The sequence below is a fragment of the Cydia splendana genome, chromosome Z, assembly GCF_910591565.1.
Source record: "Cydia splendana chromosome Z, ilCydSple1.2, whole genome shotgun sequence".
NCBI classification, from domain to species: domain Eukaryota; kingdom Metazoa; phylum Arthropoda; class Insecta; order Lepidoptera; family Tortricidae; genus Cydia; species Cydia splendana.
Window position 1 is genome coordinate 37,860,155 of NC_085987.1, and position 23,842 is coordinate 37,883,996.

General features: G+C 39.1%; 1 protein-coding gene across 3 annotated transcripts in view; it reads right to left on the reverse strand.

Moving 5' to 3' along the window:
• Positions 1-1,073: 1,073 nt before the first annotated feature.
• Positions 1,074-23,842, reverse strand: part of LOC134803938 (carboxyl-terminal PDZ ligand of neuronal nitric oxide synthase protein) — a 185,427-nt gene continuing 162,658 nt past the window's right edge. For 2 of the 3 annotated variants that reach the window (XM_063776765.1, XM_063776764.1), the window contains 4 exons: positions 21,601-21,758; positions 16,401-16,652; positions 16,120-16,254; positions 1,774-6,102 (listed from right to left, as the gene is read on the reverse strand). In XM_063776765.1, the coding sequence (XP_063632835.1) occupies positions 5,299-6,102; positions 16,120-16,254; positions 16,401-16,652; positions 21,601-21,758 (1,349 nt within the window). In that variant the 3' untranslated portion in view covers positions 1,774-5,298. Of the gene's footprint in view, positions 1,305-1,773; positions 6,103-16,119; positions 16,255-16,400; positions 16,653-21,600; positions 21,759-23,842 lie in introns of those variants that run through there. The other variant, XM_063776766.1, reaches the window with a different exon arrangement.

A 23,842-nucleotide genomic window follows, 5' to 3' on the forward strand; every position in this document is an offset into this window, starting at 1 on the left:
AAGTGTTATACATATTATACTTACGTTAAAACTTTGAATTCATAATATAAAACCAAATTGTAATAATACCGCATTATAATAAGTAGAGTTAGGTCTGTCTATCGCCAATGAGTTTAGTAAACACGAGGTATGAACATGAGGTAAGAATTCTGTTTTTTTTATTATATTGCATCCAACTTTTGTAATTTCAAAGATACCTACAGATTTCATGGCTATCTTTTAAAATACCTACTTTTTATATCTGAAAATAATTTGAATTCACAACTTACTAATTGAACATTTTGTAATTTATCATAAAACTATACTTACTTACCTAATAAAAATATTCATGACATTAGTAGAGTTAAGTAATTCGAGAAAAAGTGTATGAAATACGTTTCAAAAGAAGGAGTGAGACTAATGATATAATATTTAATACTTTTATGGCGTGTAATGCATTATAACGTACATACGCAAGTACGTGTAGGCACAACTAACTAGGTACGTTCTTTTTTGTCTCCCCATATTATATCGTCGTTTCAACTCGTTTCACAGAGTCTACCAGACACGATAGCCATGGAACAGGAGTACCTACGAGTACAAACTACTTACCCGATCAAAACTTGTTGCTTAAAAACTAAATCTTTATTTACTGGAATACTTCTCCTAAAAGGAACCGAGATCATCGACAATCTTGTGTTCTTTGTTGTTCCATTACACATTTTTGTTGATATTTCCAACAAAATATGCGAGTAACTAGTCAATCAAATTAAATTCCAGTCAGTTTGTAATAAAGTCGTAGTTTCCTTCAAGGCCTTTATATTAAAATTGTCACCGTGACCATGTAGATAGTGGCCTCAAAAATTGGCCCGGAATTCAATGTGATTGACCATAATAACGTCTTATTTGAAATGTTAATATCACTCATTTTAGACTCTAAAAACACACCACTACATTGCATTGTGCGATTTACCATAAATATTGATATTATTTAATTTTAAGCACCCCAAATTGAATTGCATGCATGTTTAATAACTAATAAGATATCAGTTAATAGTGATTTCAATCACTTTATAGTGGTTTAAAAGTATATTAATCTATTATAAGAGGGTATGTTTGTTAACTAGGATTTTTCTTCTAGTAAAGCGTAAAGGGAAGCGTCGTTTCTTCTTGGCGCCTAGCTGCAGGAGGAGATTCCTGGCCTCGGTGAGGGTGGCCGGCTCTACGTCGTCCACACCAGACACGAAGCCACTCTCGGGCCTGGAGAGCGCCGGCGTGGATGGCAGTAGCGAGAACCAACGATCTATCTTTGCACTCGAAGACAACTGTTTCAAATTAAAAAGGTACTTGTTGTTAATTAGCATGCTGATATAATTCAGTAAGTATAATGAGCTAGCGTAATCTATGTATGTATATGTTACGGGCAATGTTAGAAGGTTAATTAAACTAAAGTTTATACCCTGGTATAACTAGTATTACCCGAACCTTTTGGGTAAACACCGAAAATTTAAACAATATTAATCTGGATTCGGCGTTTACCCGTACACATCGATTAGGTCAACCTAACACTGGCTGGGTAATGTTAGGTGTTGCATTATCACTTCTGATATTACCCTCCCAGTGTTGGGGAAACCTAGTTGTATACGGGTAAGACAAAACGAGATTAGCCGTCCTATTTATTTAAACGTCATTTTTTATATTTACCTGCATGGTTTACTTTCAACAGCAATGGAAAGTGAGCCAGTGACGCTCAAATAATTATATTATAGAATATTACAGTGAAATAATAAAACCTCAACAAGTAGTTTATTCTTTATTTCCAGGTTTGCATCCAAAGCTTCACATTTAAAATATTTAGAATTTGGTATACATTGATCAAGTTTTAACATTACGTATATTTAAAAATTATTGATATATTCAGAGGAGCACTTCCACCGTTCTACTTAATCGTATCTTCTACAATTTCAAACAACTGTTCTATGATAAACATGATAGTTCTTAAATTAATTTACAAAAAACTATGATTCTAACAACAAGTTGCTGGATCCAAGACATCTAAGTAGTAGGTATAATGCAGAATTGGTTGTTAGGTTCTAGAACGATCTTTTATTGATATGGCCATTTACGAAAGTATTATATTTTACTACTATAGTCTGCATAACTTTTGTTTGTATTTCGTTATTTAGATATCTACTAGCAAGCATACAAAATCTGTTCAAAAAGGAACAATTTGCTTTAACAACAATGAATTACAAACATTTATATTTAGTAGGTAAGGCTTATCGTAAACACAAGAAACGTTTCACTTAAAGCTAACATTGGCCGTCAAACAATCATTGCTAAAACACTATGACTCCATAAACATCTCCCTGGTCCACTCGTTTTACTTTTCGGTAATCTGCTCCTTGATATTCTTAGTATCTTTCACTTAAAATAAGTTATGATTACATGACTTACAATACAATAAAGACAGCAACTATTTAATGGTAGGTATAAGATGAGGCCGATTTAGTTCAGTTCGGGTTAGCCATCCAGAGATCTTACAATTACATTTTTTGATGTGTATAAAACTTATCAACAAGCACACCGCCGAGGCCGAGTGGAATACTGTCCTAGAACAACATATATTGGCATCGATATTGATTACTTATAACATTTACCAAATTGATTAATCCTATAACGGTGTCAGTGTTCCCCTTTCAACTGCGACATGAACACACCGCTGCTCGGTAGGTAAGTACTAAGTGCCTTATACCTCACTGAATACAAGTTAAAGCATTAAGGCGAGTAGCCTCTGAGTAACTACAGTCTTCATTGTTTACGCATATAAAAACTTACTTAAAAGTTATCTACGTCAAACACATCGGAAAGAGCAACTATACTAAACCTATGTTGTTAGTTTAGTACATAGTCAGTCCAGTGTCAGCAAAGCAGTCGAGTATTAATTATGTCTTTTGTTTTTGATATGCATAGCTGTTTATTGATATTAACCAGCAACTTTATAAAGTTTTCGTACTGTTGTAGTAATGTTACAAAGCTGCTCTACAACAGCTAGATACCTATCGTTTCAGTCGACGGTCTTATAAACGACGAGTTAAAACCATTTGCAAATTCGGTGCGCAAAGCATATATGTATTTTTAAAACTTTGGACAATATAAGTTTTTATCTAAAAGTACAATATAGTAAAAATCTGTTTACAAGAAATTAACTTAGAAATAGATAAGAACCCGTCGTCTCATATCGTGTCGACTAGTTCTGAAGAATATTAGATGTTGCTATGTATCATAGAAAAACCCGACTAACTTAGTTAAACCATAAAATTCTGACCCGATGCCTTACGAGTAAAAACCTCGTAACTGGAGTAAAAACCGCTTTGTTTACAAAATAGAGTTTACTTTCCACAATTAACAAATAAGTAAAGTACTTACTTATTAATATATCTACGCCAGTTCAATCTAATAATTGTACTGTCATACACCACAGGTATTACTTAGTGTCAGGTGTCAGTTATGAATTGTGTTTTTGGCGCGAACTAAGACGATGCTCTAAAAGCTACTAAACTAGTTGCTGGGTTGTTAATTTAACATTACATCATAACCAATACCGTGAAGAATAATATGGTTAAATTTAAATCATGTCGGGTTATTCTGGCCCACGGTGCATATCGTGGACGATCTTTGGCACCATTTTTGTATATAAATATTTTACTTTCTTTATAAATATAACTCACATACGATTCAGTTCGAAAATGCGATTTAAGATCTTACTAATGGACCGAGTAGATATAAATAATATTTAGTATATTGACAGGTACCGCTATAGAAAAGGGACGCTATTATTTTTTACTAAAAATATCCTTTAAAATTTATAGAGTAACTTTCAGATTATTTTGCTGATATAATTGTATTTATTCAGCCTCACAATCACTACAAGTAGGTACCTAATCTAATATGGACACAAAGGCAACACAATATACCTAAACATGACTTCGTGTACGTTTTAATACATAATACAAGTATTTCAAAACAATATGAAAACGAGTAATAACAGTATTCTGCTCTTAGCTACTAGGATCCACAGTAGCACTCTAAAGATATTAGATATTCTTTGATATATTGTTTAGAATAAAATCAATGATTTTCATTGAATTTTATACAGGTATGTTTGCTTATATAGGTCAAATTAATTATTGTTTCAATAATCTATCTTGATCGTTATCCGTGGATCTTAGTTAATGGAGACGTCATTTGGACATGGAAGTGATATGTAGTTAGGTAAATAAACTCTTCAGAATACTAGGTTAATGGTGTGATACCGCTCAATATAAGCGATGTGATATATACTAATAATTTGGCACCTTCATTAAAGTCTCAAAATCCAAAGAGAACCTTGTTCACTTAACAATACATATACATTTTAATACAATAATATTATAAAATATTACAACATTCGTAAGTACGAGTATATTGATAATTTTCATAAATAGTGATGATATGGGGAACATAAGCGAGAGAGTAAACAGGTAAATATGTACATGATGAATTATTAGGGAAGATAAAAACTAATAAGTAATAGGTACGAGTAACTAAGTCTTTCCTTTTCAGAGAACTTTTAGAAGTCTTTCGTTTTAAATTATAATAGTTCGACCAGTACCTATATTATATTATTTTAATAACTTGTCACAGATTTTTAATAAATACCTATTAATACTCACTGGTGCAAAGTAAAATGGTAACATTGTATGAAAATTTCCACACAAAGTTTCCCGTTCTTTTGGCTGAGCTATGTGTATTTTAGCCGACATGGTCTTATAGACAAATGTGTTCCAAAAATAAGAGTAAAAGTGTATTTATCTACACACATATCATAAACCCTCTAGGATGCTTTCAAAATCCGCAAATAACGGCCAGGAGCAACGCCCCAATGCCGGCTGTAATATGCGGTTAGTGAATACATGATAGAGAGTTTATAATATGCGTGTAGATAAAACAGTGTTTGCATAATTAGGCACTCGTGTGGTCCTTTTAAGAAACTCACTTCGTTTGTTTCAAACCCACACTCATATTTTAATGCCTTTCATCATGTAGCAGTCACGCAAACTACTATTTAGAGCTCAATCATTATGTTTGAACTTGTTCTATCTTGTTTGTCTTCTGCAGTAATTCGAATGTATAAGACCTAATATCAATAATCACAGCTTATTAAAATTATATTTTTGGTTACTACTTCATCGATAATTTGACTAGAATGAGTTTAGACGCAATTGCGTATCCTATAAAACTACCTACGACATTTGTTGTTCGTAGGATTTTGTTAATTTACTTAGTAGTGTGCCTGGTCCATTGTTGCCGGAGCGCCGTCATCATATGGCTGTGATTGGGTACTTTTTCGCTGGTGGAGCGAGTGATGGGAGCGGCATATGCGACCGACGCCCCGGGTACTGTCAGGGTGTTACCCTGGGGAGCCGTCTCGGGCCGCATCTCCGGCACGTCCGAGGTGCTGCCCGACGGGCTCACGGGCACGATCAGCCTCACGCGCCCGTCTTCTCCTGTGGCAGTCAGCGTCCCGTTGTGCGACAAGGGCATGATAAACGGAACGCCGTCATCTGAACTACAAGCTTCAGGCGTCGAATCTTTAGACGTCGTGGCTTGACTAGCGCTGTATAGTGACACTTCTGACTGCCCTACGCTCATTGCTTGCTCCAGGTTGTTTTCACCAATGTGTCTGGAGTATGGCTCTATGTTAAGTAAATCCGCGATATCGCCGTTATTAAAATTGTCGATGACGGGTGGGACGTTGGGAAAAGCGTTACGATTCTGGTAGAACGGGCTGTGTTTGAGAGTTCCATTGTTATTATTGATTGGGGAATCACCAGTGCCGTCGGTGTTGACGTTTTGGAATTTAGCTATGAGATAGTTTTGTATTTGCTCGTTGGTCATGTTCCCGAAGCTCGGTGGTGATCCCGGACTGCTGAAGGCAGTGACGACAGTGCCGTTGTTGTTCTCAACATTCTGAGTAATTTTGGTGTGGCTGATTAGATCGATGAGCGAGTCGACGCTGGTTTGGCTGTTGTTCGCGCTGCCGTTACAAACGCGCGCGGTTCTCTTCTCAGCACCACCCTTCTGATCCAGCAGCGTTAACAAAGGATTTTAATTTTAACACATGATTTATACTATTTTATACATATTGCTTAGTATTTCTCACAATACACCAAAACACGTAACAAACACAAACACTATTAAGTACTGCCAATGTGACTAATCATAATGACCAATAGCAATCATGCAAAGCAATGTGGAGCCACTCGTACTTTGTTAACATGGGAATGTATGTACCTATATGGCAAAATAAGATTAACCGCCGTCACATAAAGGTGGATTATCAAAAATAACTCCAACTTAGCATCTAAACATTGATGTAACTAATTATTTTTTAATCAATGCAAACGAACTTAACGTAGAAATGAACATGAACTTAGAAAAAGGCAAATGAAAGTAAACCATGCTATTGTTATTTTGTTTTTGTCGAATCGACATACGAAAACAACGGTGACTTTTAATAAAATAGTATTATAATGACACTAAAGCACACAAGTAACAGCCCTACAGAAAAGAAATGAATCAACTTAATATGCCTAAAGGGCCCCACAGATTACCAGTTCGCCGGACGATATCAGCCTGTCAGTTAAACGAAAATGGTGACAGCTCCGAACGACTGACAGGCCGATATGGTCCGGCGAACTGGTAATCTGTGGGCCCCTTTAGATTATTGGGTGATAAAAAATACCAAATACACACGTCGTTATAACATCCCAAACATCTGTCTTACATGTAGGGTTAAACCAATCCTAAAATGCACGGTCCGTAATGTGTACCTATTTGAATTGCGAAACTAGCAGAGGAATCGCCTGATGGTACCTAAGCGATCACCGTCGCCCATGGACACGTGCTACACCAGAGGTGTTGTTAGTGCGTTGCCGGCCTTGGTATCGGAAAAAATGCTTCTCAAGGCGTATGCATTTTGAGAAGGGTTTTAAATACTCTAGTATTAAGGAAACAAAAAAAATAAAGTGAAGGCGTTATGGATACAAGTTTTTTTTCTGTACCTATGACCCAAATGGTACCTACCTGCTACCATTTATAAAATTAGCTGTCGCGTCACAATAAGCGCTTTTTCAGCAATTATTTGCCTATGTACCTATGCATATGTATAAGTATACCTACATATATTATTTTGTATTATTAGATTATTACATTCAAAGCAATAATAGAAGAAGTGTAAATTGATCCTAAAATGCCTCTGCTAATAAAAATGGTGAAGAAAATACGATTTAGCATGTACCTACTCGTATATATAATAGAACCGTCTATGTAGAGATACAGCCAAACTTTTTTGCTAATCCTATAGGGGCCGTGCGCGTTGGAGGTCTGCAATCTTGAAGTCAGTATCGGAAACATAAACGTATATTGACACTTCAAGCCAAAGCAAGTGCTGCCCTCTACAGTTCACGTACGTTTTCTTTTATTTCTTGTGCATTGTAGCTTCTGCCATCTTGTGGGCTACATTGGAAGCTTAAACTTGATATTTACATTTAGCGGCAATAAACTGGGGGCCCCTGTGCTGCCCCCTGCTGTTCATGCACGCTCATAGGTACTAGTCCCGGTTGCCCTAACCACAAAAAGTACACTGTTTAACTTCAACATCACGGAAGAAACACTATTTTACGGGCTCACTTTATTTATATTACGTAAGTACCTAATACCTTTTTATGCAAATGTGGATTGTACTGTAAGTAAAATAAAGCAAATAATTGTGAGGTTAGCGGCTTAATTTGTCGCACGGCAGCAAATACATGGTAAAACTACGTAGGATACAAAAGCATTTAGGTTAAATTACAACAAAAGCATTAAGCTTGAGACGAATCAAGCTTTGCCTTTATATGCACCTCGTACAGACAACAGCAAAAGTATTTAGGCTTCGAGCAACACGGAAGGGAGGCGGCATTCGCACTATTTCCCTTCTGCCGAGGTACAAGATTAGCGCGTCAATCTAATCTAGCGCGGGTAATAAAACTAGTTGCACTTGGATTTTTCACTAGACCAAGTCCAGACGCGCGCGTGAACACTGCTGCACAAAAATGCCTGTTTGCTCGGTTTATTGTTATAAAAAGAGGTCGGGGACATCAAATTTACAAAAAGAAAGTGTTACATTTCACATGTAATATTTATTTTAACATATCATACGTTTAATTACATTCAAACACAATTATTATATTTTAGTCTCATGTAATTGTTGGATTTATCGATTTTGCTCGCTCAGTACAAATTGCGGATCGGTCGAGCGACAAATCCGACTTCTCATCTCTCAGAATACAATAACATACTTCAACGAAAATGTGTTAGTGTGCGTGTTGTGACACTTGTCACTCGTCCGTACACAAAAAGAGATCGAGGTTTGCAAGATTTGTCTTTGACGTGTGTCATTTTCTATGTATTTGTGTCGTCATTACAGATTGGATTTTGTATGTAAGTGTGTGAGAAGTGCGACTGTGTGCACCTTTCCCCCCGCGAAAAATGGCAGAAAGATTTGTACGGTGAGATATCGCTTGGGCTCCTCCCTTCCGATGTGTCGGAAGCCGGTGTTGCTCGAAGTATTTAGGTCGCTCGCTAGGGAGCTCGAAATTATGTAATAATGACTCTGTTTTCACACATAAACAGTCTGGACATGTCATTTTAAGTACCATTGCTTATTCTGCTGACTCTACGAGAGAAATGGCAGCGTGTTGGTCATATTGCGTCCCGACTGCAGGCGAAAATAAACTTTGTATCCAAATACGCGTAGTTATTACGGATCGCAACATCATAGGTATATTAGGTATATTGAATCCTTAGAGCATTTAGTAACTGCAGACGTCATGGCTGTCATTTTCTATAAAAATAAGTCTGCTGATTTTTGCGGGGGCGGGGACGTCAAATTTATTGTTTTTCTACATGATTTGTACAGTCACCTGCAATAAAATGTTACACAATGAAGGCCGCAAAACTATATGACACGATCTTATTTGTAGAGCCATAAGACCGTGTCACATATTTTTACGGCCTTCGAAGAATAACATATTATGGCAGGTGACTGTACGTAACGTACAAATACTTACGATACAGTACCATGTCAGTCCATACAAAAGTTTGCACAATTGTGCAAGTTTTTCGGCAGAGGGGTAAGCTCTTAAAGGCGACTCCATTTATTATATGCTCTAAGATTGAATCGCCTGCTTTCGGTAAGAATGGAGGGTAAATAAATAGCATTAGCAAACTGCGTTTTAGCAGGAGATCTAAGGTCCCGTTTTCTAAGGGGACCTTGCATTTTGGAGACAAAGCAAACCGCTTGGAACAGGTGTTCCTGGGGGTGACCTGAGCTGATTATGCCCGGTTGCCAAGCGGTTCCCCCCAGTAGGTGGGCAGGGTAGGGGGGGTAAAAGTGCCTCCGGCGCGCCTCACTCTAAGCTTTATATCTGCATACATCTCGCAACTATATCAAGTTTGGTGTCATTTTCGTATAATTCGAGGATGAAGAATTCATTTCTGTGACTAAATTTTCACTCACCCATACAAAAAATTCGAAAAATTCAAAATTTTAAAAAAATCTTTAGATTTTTTTTTTCGAAAATCCTCTACAAAATGTATACTATGAGGATTTGCTCTAGAAAAAAAATACCTGTGAATAGCCCAGTTCTCCTACTATACAGAATAGTAAACTTGTCAAACATTTTTTTTTCATAACTCTGTTAAAAAAAATGTTTTGTGTCGCGCGGCGTACTTGCATTGTAAGAGTGGTATGCAACGTTTAGGATTTTTAAGTATGTTTAGATGATTTCTGATAAGTTGTTATTCTTCTGGTGGTAGATTACATTTATAAATTACTTCTGGACGTGATATATATACAAATATAAATTAAATATATAAATAAAGATGTTGGGAAAACTTTCGCTAATAGAGTTAAGTATTATAAATGTGATAAAATTAACATAGGAGATGTTTGACAAAAAATGCGGGTTAAAATAAGATATTATATTGTTCGTAATTGCCATTACATGCCCATGGGACTGTGCATTTTAGGTTTTTTTAACGCAGTTGCACCTCCCTGCTCATTTTGTTTTGCAGTGTCAACGAATAAGCTCTAAACAAGCAGCAGCCGCCGCAGGTAGGCTTGTCCATATGGGCTCCCAATAACCTTGTTGTTTGGACCAGCCCCAGTCAGCAGGGCATGGTGGCTGTTGCTGAGGGGCTATAATCTGTCCCCAAACATAGACCAAATCGCGCCGTGCGCCAAAAACCGCCAAGTCGCCGAAATAATTTTCAACCAGGTTGACAAGGTGCAGAAAACCCTAGAGGAAAAGCAAACCGCTCTATGTGCGTTCCTTGATGTTGAAGGTGCTTTCGACAATACGCCCACAGAGACCATACTCAATGGTATGAAATCAAAGGGAGTAGACGAAACCACCAGAAGGGTACATAGCATGCTCTCAAACAGAGTAGCCACTCTGACCATCAATACTATATATAGAGCATGAATTTTATACCACTAAAGGGTGCCTACAAGGAGGCGTTTTATCCCCACTATTATGGACCCTAGGGGCTATTCATAAATTACGTCATTTCAAATTGGGGGGGGGGGGGGGGTCTGGACATCGGATGACGGTAGCATGAAGTAGGAGGAAATGGGGTCATTTGAAGCATGATTTTTGGATGATTATAGGGGGGGGGGGGGGTCCAAAATCGTCAAAAATCGATGACGTAATTTATGGACAGCCCCCTAGCAGTGGACCAACTTCTTGCAATCATGTCAGGCCAAGACTTTGATACACAAGGAGATGCCGACGACCTTGTAGTCATCGTCAAAGGCCCTTGCCTCAACACAATATCCAACCTAATGCAAGAAGCTCTAAACAGAATATTCAAATGGTGTAGAGAAAATGACTTGTCCATTAATCCGAGCAAGACTGTAATAGCCATTTAATCATTCACAAGGAAACGGAAGCTCGATAAACTCACAAAACCAAGACTTAATGGACAAATAATACCGTTCTCGGCAGAGGTCAAGTATCTAGGGGTCAGCTTTGACCAAAAGTTAACTTGGAACCCTCACCTGAGAAACATTATACAAAAAGTGAAAATGGCCATGTGGTCATGCTGTCGAATGGCAGGAGCAAGATGGGGCTTAACCCATTAGCGGCTGAATTATTTTTATGTCGCCGATTTTGATGATTTTCAGATATATTAATATATTATGCCTCAGAAACAGAAATATGAAATTAAAATTTAAATCCGACCTGTAGTTTAGAAAAAAAATACTGATGCCGCATGGCATCGCTAGCCCTCTACCGTGTCAATAAAAACATATTGTTATTTGTCAGCATTTATTGAACATGAAAGTTATAATCACATTTGGCAAAAAATCCTGCAACATTAATCTAGATCGGCTTTTACACTGTTCCAAAGCACATTCTACGTACATCCTCAGCACATGGTACCAAATAATGACCAACACCATCATAGCGAAAATCATCAGCAACTCGGATACCAGTCTGAGATTGTCGCAACCCTTGAGGACAGACTGCATGTTTATTAAGAAGTCTGCATACGTCTGTATACTAATAACCAGCAAGTGATAAAAACTGTCATCACAACGTAGCTTGATGTTCCCAATTCTACTATATTGGCTAGAAAATCAGTGGCTCGGCGTATAGGAAGAGTCGGTTTATGGTTCTATCTGAAGTTCTCTATGGAATGGAAACCGGGATCACGATGTCTTAGATGTAAACAGCATCACCCTACCACACCAGATATCTTAATAACAACCAGTGATGTTACTAGTGAAGTAACAACCAACTAAGTGGGTTGGACCTTGATAGACTGTATATGGGCAAGAGGTTCAACATAGCCACTAAAACTCAAAATCCTTACTTTTTTGACAGTAATTGTATTCGAGATTTTTAAAAAGCCCGATAAGATTCTAAAATCATGATGAAAACGCTAACAAATAGGGGAAAATAAAACATAGAACATGTAACACATATCAAATGATAAGACCACATAAGCGGCTAATGGTGCCGTACGGCATCGAAGAATTTTCTCATGCCATATACTAAATCTGAAATCAAAATTTAATAGTCTATGTATATCATTGCATTCATTATACATCCCACGTCCTGATAAAATACATTACATAAATATTTTACCAGAAAACCAACGATTTCTGACCAGTTTACTTAGAATGAACACCAAAAATTTGTATTTTTTTCTATACCCAATTTTTGGGTACCTGAAACCAGCAGGAACAATTCAAGTTGCTTAAAACATGTAATTAAATTGATAACTGGTATCCTTGAGTATGTAATTAATCACAAAACTCCTTAATTTTCTGCTTATTGTATCTTTAGAGAGCGAAATACTAAGCACAGGAAAAGCGATGCCGTATGGCACCGCTAGCCGTTAATGGGTTAAGATCCAAATTGCTATGTGGTTATACACAGCGGTAGTGAGGCCAATTGTCACCTACGCCTCCGCAGTCTGGTGTTACAAAACCAGCCAAAAGACAGCAATAGACACTCTAAACAGCCTGCAACGCACGGCTTGTTTAACAGTAACAGGCGCCTACTCCTCGACACCGGGAGCGGCCCTAGATGCACTGCTGGACATCATACCACTCCACTTGCAGGTGCAAAAGGAGGCCAAGCAGTGCGTCTACAGAATATGCACGCTGAACAGGCCAAAATGGCGCTCTCAGGCATTAACCAATCTAAAGGCCTGGGTTTTTGCGAATAGAGCCCTTAGCATGCCCACTGATGACGCTCACACCGAATGTCATCTCACCAAACTGTACACAGTAGAAATGCCTCCTAGAGACAAATGGATCAACAACCAAATGTACGTCGAAGAGGGAAGCCACATCTGGTATACAGATGCTTCCAAGAAAGGCAATGATGTAGGATGTGGGATCTATGGTGAGAGATCTAAGCTCAGAGCTAGCGTCAGCATGGGCACATTGGCCTCAATCTTCCAGGCAGAAGTCTTCGCCGTCAACAAATGTGCGGAGATCAACCTGGATAGAAACCTAAGTCAACAGCTTATCTACATCAACTCAGACAGCCAGGCTGCTCCGCTGGCACTAGAATCCCTTGAGTCAAACTCAAAACTAGTCCAGAACTGTAAAATAAACCTAAATGCACTGGTTTACTCCAACAAAGTTACACTTAGATGGGTACCAGGGCACTCCGACATTAACGGAAACGAAGAAGCGGACGAACTTGCTAGAAAGGGCGCAGACACACCCCTGGTCGGCCCAGAACTCTTCTGTGGAAGCACAAAACGAGATGCATATTCTCTGCTCAGCAACTTAGAAAAAACGAGAGCAATCGATTGGTGGAAGTTCGTTAAAGGACAAGAACACTCGAAAGCTCTGATCAAAGGGTTCAACAGCAAAACTGCACAAAAGGCACAAAACCTGCGCGGTGACCAGAATACTGATTGGACACTGCAAGTTGAACAAACATATATGTTTCAAATTGGCAAGAAACAAGATGCGACATGCAGGTTCTGTCAGGAGTCAGAGGAGACTGCAATGCACATTCTCTGTTCTTGTGGACTACTAATGTCAAAAAGAAGTACCTACCTAGGGCGACACGTAGTGCAACCCTATGAGGTACAAAACATTACGGCCCAAAGAATCTGGAACTTTCTGGATGCAACGTGCATTAGTAATGAACTTAAAGGGCCGTCACAATAGATCAATGCTGGTCAATGCGACACTCAAAGGCCCACAACACCACAATAATAATAATAATGTCCCGCGGGGGCAGCTTGTGGCGAGCTGACGTTGAGTGACGACACCGCGGACCCCTATTCCAGAGGGCCCTGTTATCTGGCCCTCGCCTCTGTGCTTGCCTTGATTGGCCGACCAGAATGGAGTCGCAAGAGCGGGACCTATGCTCCAGGTTGGAAGTGTAAAATGTCATAACGCCGGCGGCCTGCTGAACGGATTACCGGGATCTGGCTACCGCAGACTCACCTCACGACAACCTCACAGCCACTCCAAAGTGTTGCCCTGTTATCGCACTGTGCGTGCGGTCATTGCGGGGCCCACTCAATGAGTTGGCGAGTCACCACCTGTCATTTACAATTTTGAGACTGATTGTCACGGCAGGTGTCCGCTAGTCTCTCCCATAGCCCATTATCCAGTCCATCCAACTTTCAAATCTATAGCCCATGACCTTAGTTCCCATCGCAGCACAAAAGTGCTGCACTGTAATAGTCTTTGCACCTGGCGGGGACCATCTCCGGATGTATCACATTGTGCGTTCGGGGATAGTATCCACCACATGTATCCCTTGCTTTTAGATTAACGTGCCTTAAAGGGCCTCTGCGCTGTTGGCTTTGTCTCCACGTACGCCTCCCAAAGGTCCGGGACCCCATGGTCCCGAGATATGGAAATGACATGCAAATAATAATGTTAATTTTATCACATTTATAATACTTAACTCTGTTGGCGAAAGTTTTCCCAACATCTTTATTTATATATTTAATTTATATTTGTATATATATCACTTCCAGGAGTAATTTATTAATGTAATCTACAACCAGAAGAATAACAACTTATCAGAAATCATCTAAACATACTTAAAAATCCTAAACACTGCATACCGCTCTTACAATGCAGGTACGCCGCGCGACACAAAACATTTTTTTTAACAGAGTTATGAAAAAAAAGGTTTGACAAGTTTACTATTCTGTATAGTAGGATAACTGGGCTATTCACAGGTATTTTTTTTCTAGAGCAAATCCTCATAGTTTAAATTTTTTAGAGGATTTACGAAAAAAAAATTAAAAGATTTTTTTTGAATTTTGAATTTCTCGAATTTTTTGTATGGGTGAGTGAAAATTTAGTCACAGAACTGAATTCTTCATCCTCGAATTACACGAAAAAGACACCAAACTTGATATAGTTGCGAGATGTATGCAGATATAAAGCTTAGAGTGAGGCGCGCCGGAGGCACTTTTACCCCCCCCCCCTGCCCACCTGCTGGGGGGAACCTCTTGGCAACCGGGCTTAATCAGCTCAGATCACCCCCATGAACACCTGTTCCAAGCGGTTTGCTTTGTCTCCAAAATGCAAGGTGGTGGACCTTAGATCTCCTGCTATTTAAGCTGAGGTAGACCAAGACCGATAATACCGAAAATTCGACTCAATATTACATAAACATTAAGGAACCATCGATCTCGGCCTAGTTCATATTAAGGTTTATACCACTTTCAAGTTGATAATCGATCAAATTTAAAATTGACAAGTCTTGAGTAGGTCATATCGATACCTTTGGGTTCAATTGGCGTAAAGGACATTTTGGCGAAAATTAGTTATATACCATATATATACATTATATGGTATATAATTAATTTTCGCCAAAATGTCCTTTACGCCAATTGAACCCAAAGGTATCGATATAATTCAATCTAGGAAAGAAATTATTTAGGAGATACTTCTCTGCTAATTTAATAACTGTGTACATAGTACCTAATACATATCCTCATCCAAAAAGCTTACTGAAGCTTTTTGGATGAGGATATGTATTAGGTACTATGTACACTCGCGCGGTGTTGAAAACAGGTCAATAAATTAGGAAGTTTCAGGGATACCATGTCCTGCATTTTTCATAATGAGCTACTGAGCTCAGTATTGCGATGCGACCTACAGTTAAGAACAGAAGGTTTGGCTCTTGCATATTCAAGCGATAGAGGCAAATGAAGTAATTTCGTTTTTCGGTAGGGCTTCAGGACCTCTTTTGATAGCCGAAAGGGAAGGAAGGATACTTCCCATTATTTATTTTGTTTAATAATTCTTGAAAGTAGTATTTAGGTGCGTACAGACCTGGCTACGCGTCGTTCGCTAACCATTTGCAAAAGCATCGCTAACTGCTTGCTTGCATTACATTACACGTAGTAGTTATAAGTTATAACGTTATACGATGTGCAGCGCGCTTGAGGTGCGCGAGCGATGCGCGAATGGATGGCGTGCGAGCGGCGCATACGCCTGATCTTGGCGCACCTTCAACATCTGAATGCAGTACAATAATACGGAGTTTGTACCTGCGGCAACAGAGTGAGTTGCTGCGCGTTGATCGGCTTGGAGGAGCCGCGCTCGCGCTCCTGCAGATGCGCGACGAGCGCCGCGATGTGCTCTAGCAGCTCCTTGTTGTGAGCCAGGAGCTGATGTGTGCGCGCCTGCAATTAATTAAATAAATACGTATAGTAGTTATATTTGCTGCTAACTAAGCGTTACGCATTACTACATTTTACTTGTAATATAATCCTATATGTGGTACCGCCAGTCTACTAATTATATTCATATGTTGTAAGTAAATACTCACTTGAGCTTCGCATCGCGCGGATTGTTCGGCGGCGAGTTGATCGCGCAGAAGGAAAAGCTGCGCGACGGCGGCGCGAGTCTGCTGAGTTTGATTCTCGAGCCGCTCCTCCAGCAGCTGCACTCGGTGCTGCGCGCTGAGCGGCGCGGCCGGTGGCGTACTCGCGTCGGCCGGCGCCGGGTCCGCTGACGGCGGCTCCGCAGAATCTGGCCATGGCAGGTTCACCACGGCAACCGGTTTAGGCGCCGGCGGTCGCTGCAATTCCGCAAAACGAATCTCACATATAACCCTCTCTGCTTGAAGCACCCTCCCTGGTCCACGATTCACGAGTTTTGAACGGTAACATTGGAGGTCTGAATATCTTTTAAACTGCACGGTTCGGCGCCCTGGTGGCAATATGGGCGGAGGTCTCATCGGGGCTGGCCCTCTCATTGATGCAGTAAGCTTGCTATAGCAACTACTAGAATGAATTATATTATCAGCGGTATTTTTTATCACAGTGCCAATATTATTATCACTACACGGTCGTAATTAATGTCACGGTTTGGAAAAAATACGTTTTGCAAATTTACTTCCTTAACAGACTGAGAGCGTCATAATAGTAAGACCAAAACAAACAGATTTGATAATTTTCCAGAGGGACTATACTGCGCAACTGTTGAAAACAGATCAATAAATTAGGAAGTTTCAGGGATACCATGTCCTGCATTTGTCATAGTCATAAAATAAAAAATGACAGAATTATTTATTACCTACCAAAAGTATCATAATCATAATATCGTTTATTGCACCATGCACCCTGGTAAAAAGTAAACATTTAAATGCCAACTAACCGAAGAACATTTAGTATGACAAGCTTTCTTTCCTGAACATGTAAGTCGAGCGACAATTTTTATATCTATGAATCAGAGATGGCACCGCTGCTGACTAATTTTAACATTTTGATAGCTGGCTGTGTCGGATTGATTCAGCTTCCAAACTGACAAGAGCAATATTACATCGCTCTACAGTCCACAAACTCACTGATAGATGGCTCTTATTTCACAAACCTTGTGTTGTTTGAAAACAGTCCTCACATGCAAACACGCTTCTTGTATGACATGCGTGTGACAATAGTACATTACGATACAAGTGCGGAAAGTAAGGAAATTCACAACGAGTGGCAATAAATTGAAACACGACCGACGGGAGTGTTTTAAATCGACACGAGTTGCGAATTACCTTTTCGCACATGTATTTTACAACGTTTTAGTAAATATGGCTGTTTAAATTTTTGACTTAAGCACGTATTGTCCTTAATCCCGCCCTAGGGCGGTAAAGTAGCAGTAGCACCATATGTACTGTAATAGTTATTTATGATACAAGTGCGGAAAAGAGGAAAAACCTATTCGCACGTGTACCGTACAACGTTTTACAGTACATATGGCGCTTTAAACTTCTGACATACGAACGGGAAAGTGCTCTTTCTCGCACTAGCACCATATGTACTGTAATAGTACATTGTGTATTAAGGGCGGGAAATAAGAAATTACGAACGAGTGTCAATTTTAAGCCCGACGCGAAGCGAGGGCTTAAAATGTTCACGAGTTCGGAATTTCTTTACCGCCCGTGGCACACACAATGTTTTTCATCACACTTGTAAGGAAAAAAAGGAGAATTAATAAAAACAAACTTCTGTATAAAACACTTTTCCGCCCTAGGGCGAAAATTTCAATTTCCCGCCCGCAAGCCCTACGTGTAAATAAGTGTTTTTCATCACACTTGCTCGGAAAAGATTTTTTCCGCCCTAGGGCGAAAAATTCAATTTCCCGCCCGCAAGCCCTACGTGTAAATACATCTTTTCCGAGCAAGTGTGATGAAAAATGTATTTCGTACAAGTTTTGCATCCGATGTGCCCGAAAAATGCCGAAGTGCAACCTTATATGATCGTACTTAAAAAAGCATTTGAATTGGGTCAGGGATTATCTACGGGTTGTGTAAAATGGAATATTCCTAAATTACAACACATTAGAATAACGAAACCTACCTGTTATAGTTATTATTTACAAATTACTCTTCAGTAAGTGGATATCTGTTATTATTATTGATAAACTTTAGCATGTCTAAATAAAGTCAGTTTAGAATTTAGATGGTTAAGTAATTACACAATAATCACTAGGAAATACTAAGATGAGTATTAATAGCCAGGACTATGCACTTTTTCTATAAAGCGTCGGTCTCACTCACCGTTGACGGTAAACAGAAATCTGTTTTGTTTGTGTTTTCGTGTAATATACCTATAATATAAACAAAGAAATACCGCAGAGTATCGAGGTGGTTGCAGAATTGCGATTTAGTATTGGGGGCTGCCGGCAGGCGTGACCGGGGTCCCAAGGAGTGCGCTAGCGGAATGCCTGTCCCGCACAACCTAATAGTACCCTTACAGTGATACCTACTTTGCGAAAAACTACAGTACAGGTAAATTATTTAAAAATATACCTACCCCTTGTCGCACAGCGCAGACCCATAATCATAATGTAACATGTTGGATTATATTTTTGGGTACATACATTTTAAAACAGTTTTAATATTATAACGACATACTCGTATAGGCGTTTGTAGCTGGCCCCGAACGGCGAATCCTTTGTCTATTGTTAAATAAAACCGCACGTGCCTACACCGGCATAAAAAAATGCTTCAGACACTTTAACCGGTTATTGAATTACAACTCCTATGAAAATTGCAATAAGATTCAAAATGAAATGGAAAAATATTTTGCGAGGCTGTGTGTGGTCCCTCTACGGTTGAGTGGCGGCGAGTCGAACGCTACAGAACCAGTCTAAAATGTGTCATTGAGGTGCATAACAAAGGCGCGTTATCGGAGAGCGCACCCACACTGGTTTTTTGAGCTTTGGACTAGCCCGCGCTATTTAGACGTGACACGTGCGGTTTTACTTAACAATAGACAAAGGATTAGCCGTTCGGGGCTAGCTACAAATCGAAAGACTATAATAAGGGCAAATCGCTATATATATCCAACGAATCCCAAATCTGTGTTCGTTTTTTGATTTAAGTTATATTTATTTATTAATTGTGTTCATATGTACCTATCAGTGGCGGAGCGTCCATAGAACTCGATTCCCATCGGCTTGTCTGATATTCAGGCTCTTGGGCCATTTTATCACATTTATGAAGAAAAGGAAGAGCAACTCAGCTACGGCTTGCCTATACGAACAATCTAGACGCGCCGCCACTGGTACCTATATAACTCATTCAGCGCTACTACAAGATCATTTTTTTTTCAAAAAGTGGTCTCAAGCACTCTACAAACTACAAGAAATTGTGTTCCCTCTATGGAGACGGCGACGTTACACAAGTTGATTCAATAAATGATCATTATGTAATTTCCCAAGACAATTACACACATTTTTCTACTATAGGTAGTCAGGTACCTATTTATTACAACGGCAGCAATGTAAGACGCCACTAATGCTAGCAAAACTACTGCAGACATTTCAAGAACGTTACTTGAAGCCACTGTGGGATGTGCCGCGATTTTAAACTTGGTGTACGCGAGGTCCCCGCATAATGACTTCTGAGAAAATTCGAAACTCGCCTTTCAAGTAAAGTTTAAATTTACAACTCGTGCAAAAAAAGAATTCAATTCTCTAAAGATTAGTAACGGTGCGAAGTTTTTAATCGAGTTTAAATTTTGTGAGCCAGTAAAGCTCTGAAAAAATTGAGGCCCATCGAGGCCTCATCTGCATGGACGGGCAATGTTCAATGAGCCGATTCTATCATCATATACGAGTATTAGGTATATTACGTCCTTACGTCCTGATTGGAGCCTGCGCGGACAGCGTGTGACTATATAGATTAGTTTTATAACTAAATTAATTTATTTAATTTTTACTAAACGAAGCGTACTTACCACGATTGAATGAAATTAATTGTGATTGAACTTTCGATGTTTTAGCAATTGAATTAATTTACAATTAAATAGCTGGATTGCTTTTTTTGCGGCATACCTACAAGTTTTAGATGCATTTTACTTTAATACGGATTAATAAGGTATTATTACAGATCGCAGCTATGTTTTTCGTTATTATAAATTATTTCTTGCGTATGTTTCTGACACTGCGCAATCGACTAGTTATTTCATGCAATCAGCAAGTGTGCATTATCAATGAAATAAATCTAAATAAAACATGTGTGTATATTTTGAATAAAGCACGAGGCGTGAATGGAATCGATTCCGTTCCAAAGTTACACACATACCGATGATATTATTATAAACGTCGACTAGTGCTGCGCTTCCAATCGACTTGTCATTGCCGATGCCGACATACATTACAGCCAAACTGCTATGGTTAAGTGTAAGACTGTATGCATGCTGTATGTATGCAATAGGGACGTAGAAGATTTTGAGTTTTCTACTGCCCCATGTATAATGGGTGCAACAGCCATTAGCCTATGTATGTATTACGAATTATGATGGAACGACGAAATTTTTTTCAAGGATTTTTTACTTGTTTAGATGTCGATAAAATATTGTAGACTCGAGCAATAAAAAAACGATCCAACAAGTAAACACAATGTAGCGTCGTTACTCTGACCCAGAAAGGTACAGAAAATTGACAATGTCAGGTGTCAATCGTCAAGTTGGTGAAATAGGCGCTTGTACTTCGATTCCTCCACATAACGTGACATAACCCACGCGAAAATTGAACTAAAAAAAAATTAAATAATCTTTTTCGAAAACTTTAAAATCACTTCACTAGTTCTACCTATAGGTACAATTGATTTATAGTAACGATCTTTGGATCCATGTGGGAGAGCGATTATTATAAGAAGGATCCTATTTTCAGTGTCGATAACACCCATCCTATTCATAGCTATGCTCGGTGGGTTTATTTTAGATCTTACGAATATTTGGTCTTTATAAAGGGTAAAATAATATTTGGTAGGTAGGTACCTTATATCATGACAATAATTGTACCTGACCATTCGTCCGCCTTGAAATAATCGAGGGGTTTACATTATCGCTTAGCCCGGGGTGAACTGGTAATTACTCTTAAGCCTAATTTTCCAATGTTGCCGTTAAAATCATGTCGTTTTAAAAACGAAAGAGGTGATATAAACTATCTAGAATAAAACACTAGGTACCAATGTACAATGTAGTATCATTTAACAGATATATAAATGTAATAGTATTTAGTCAAACCTGGGGTGTAGTCCGACGTTCAGTCTTCCTGGGAGGAGGTGGGAGCAACTCTAAGTGTGTCGGCCTGGTGTTCTCCTTGTCCTCCGGCACCACTTCGACCTCCACCTTCGATGTGGACGCCACGCTAGCCTCTGAAGCACCGCAATCGGAAACCGCCTCTGTTGATGCATATCTTATGGTAAAAATGCTGAAAAGAGCCTAAAGATAGTTGGTAGCAACAATAGTACCTACATAAACATGCAGGCTAATTCAAACATACATACACTGACATCTGTGTGATATCTCTATCGTCCCAGTCGCGCCAATACATGTACGGGCAAGTGCGGAAGAAATGCACGATAAATAAATTAAATCATTTAAAATATGTCATTCTGATGTCAGTGTAGATATGTTCGAATTGACCTGATTTTGCTTAACTTTGAACCAGGAACAAGGCTGTTTTTGATACGCATAACAATCAAAATTATATCATGTACTTAATGAACTTTAGGTAGTAACGTATAATGGCAACAGCTATAACTTCCGGCCGTTTCTTTTACGAAATCGCTGGAAATTCAGTACAAAGACTCGAGGCAGTTTAGGGATTGTTTTAGTCTATAAAAGCCGGAGAAGTTTACTGTTGCTTACGCTGGCGGTGGCGACGGAAAATATTATGGTTCCGTAGTGGCCAAACAACGCTCCACCCGCGACACTCCCGAGGCCATTCTGCCGCTTAATTCACTATATAAACTTGTTTCTAGAATATCTTGAACTCTCTCGAGTTCAAGATATTCTAGAAACAAGAGATCCTAACAACAACACTTATCAGTATAAGCTTATACTGGTGACGTGTTTGGTAGGCCTCGTGAAAGCCCTGAGTGGCCGAGTTACCTAACTTCATGTCAAGTAGGTATCCGACGACTAGCTTTCCGCTCCTCGACATTAGGGCTTGCAATATCGGACGGTTTCCAATTCCGGAACTGATTTTCGATATTGGGTCCCAATTCCGTAATTCCGGAACTGGTTCCGGAATTAGGGCTAATCATATTTCTATCCGATTTTTTAATAAAAAACAACAAAAAATGTGAAATTCTGATACTTTACGTTTATTAAAGATAGTATTGTTTTAGTGGAATTTAATTTGCAGTGTTAATCGAAAAGTGTTAATAAATTGAGTAGTTCCGTCTTTGCACCTCTTATTTTAGCACCGTATTACTATGGTCACTTTTATTCACTTCAATGATACGGCGTATTTATTTGGGGAAACTACGAAACCTGGCAAACCATTTGATGTCTAATTTTATATAATGTCTAAATATAACGGCTTCGCAGACACTACCTAGTGGCTCTATTTACGAAGATGAAGGTCCTGATGGGGTTCCGATCTCGATAAGGGCATTTATTGTGTTATAAGGTATATAGCGGATGGTGCTGGGCCTAAAATACGGCGTTGCGTGAACAAGAGATTTCCTCTGGCAGGATTGGTCCTTAGGACCCAAGGATGGATTTAAGAAGTGGAGCCACCGAGATTTTTGATGTAAATTTTTAGGGGGGGGGGGGGGTGGGCGCTCTCAACTTGATCTTGATATCTATATCATTTAAGCTCCTAGGCCAAGTTTGGTATCGTTTTCGTATAAATCGGGGATGGCGAATTCATTTCTGACATCATAATGACACCATTCCGAAGTAAAAACACAAAAAATATGATAAAAATACTTTTTTTAATGCCTCTTCACGCTTAAACCGCTATTCCGCGGATTCAATAACCGCTGAACCGATTTAGATAAAATTTGGTATAGAGATATTTTGAGTCCCGGGGAAGAACATAGAATAGTTTTTATTAAAAAAAAATCTCTTAAAAGTGAAAAGGAAGATTTAAGATTGTATGGGGAATCAATAACGGCTGAACCGATTTAGATGGAATCTATGTTTTACTTGAAAATGATACGAAACAATTATTAACATCAGACGTCGCCGACGCTTAAAACCCCGCCACCCCCCACCTGCATCAAAAATCTGGGTGGCTCCACTTGTTAAATCCATCCTTGGGTCCTGAGGACCAATCCTGCCAAAGGAAATCTCTTGTTCATGCAACGCCGTGGTGGACCTTTTTATGCTGAGCACACTCAACTAATAACGATTATTTGTTCCTGGATTAAGGTTGTTTTTTATGTGCATATTAAATTTATGTACCTATTCGGCTATATCTATTACCTTTATACATTGCCGACTAGTGTCCAAAACGCAAGCCTTAGGGGCTATT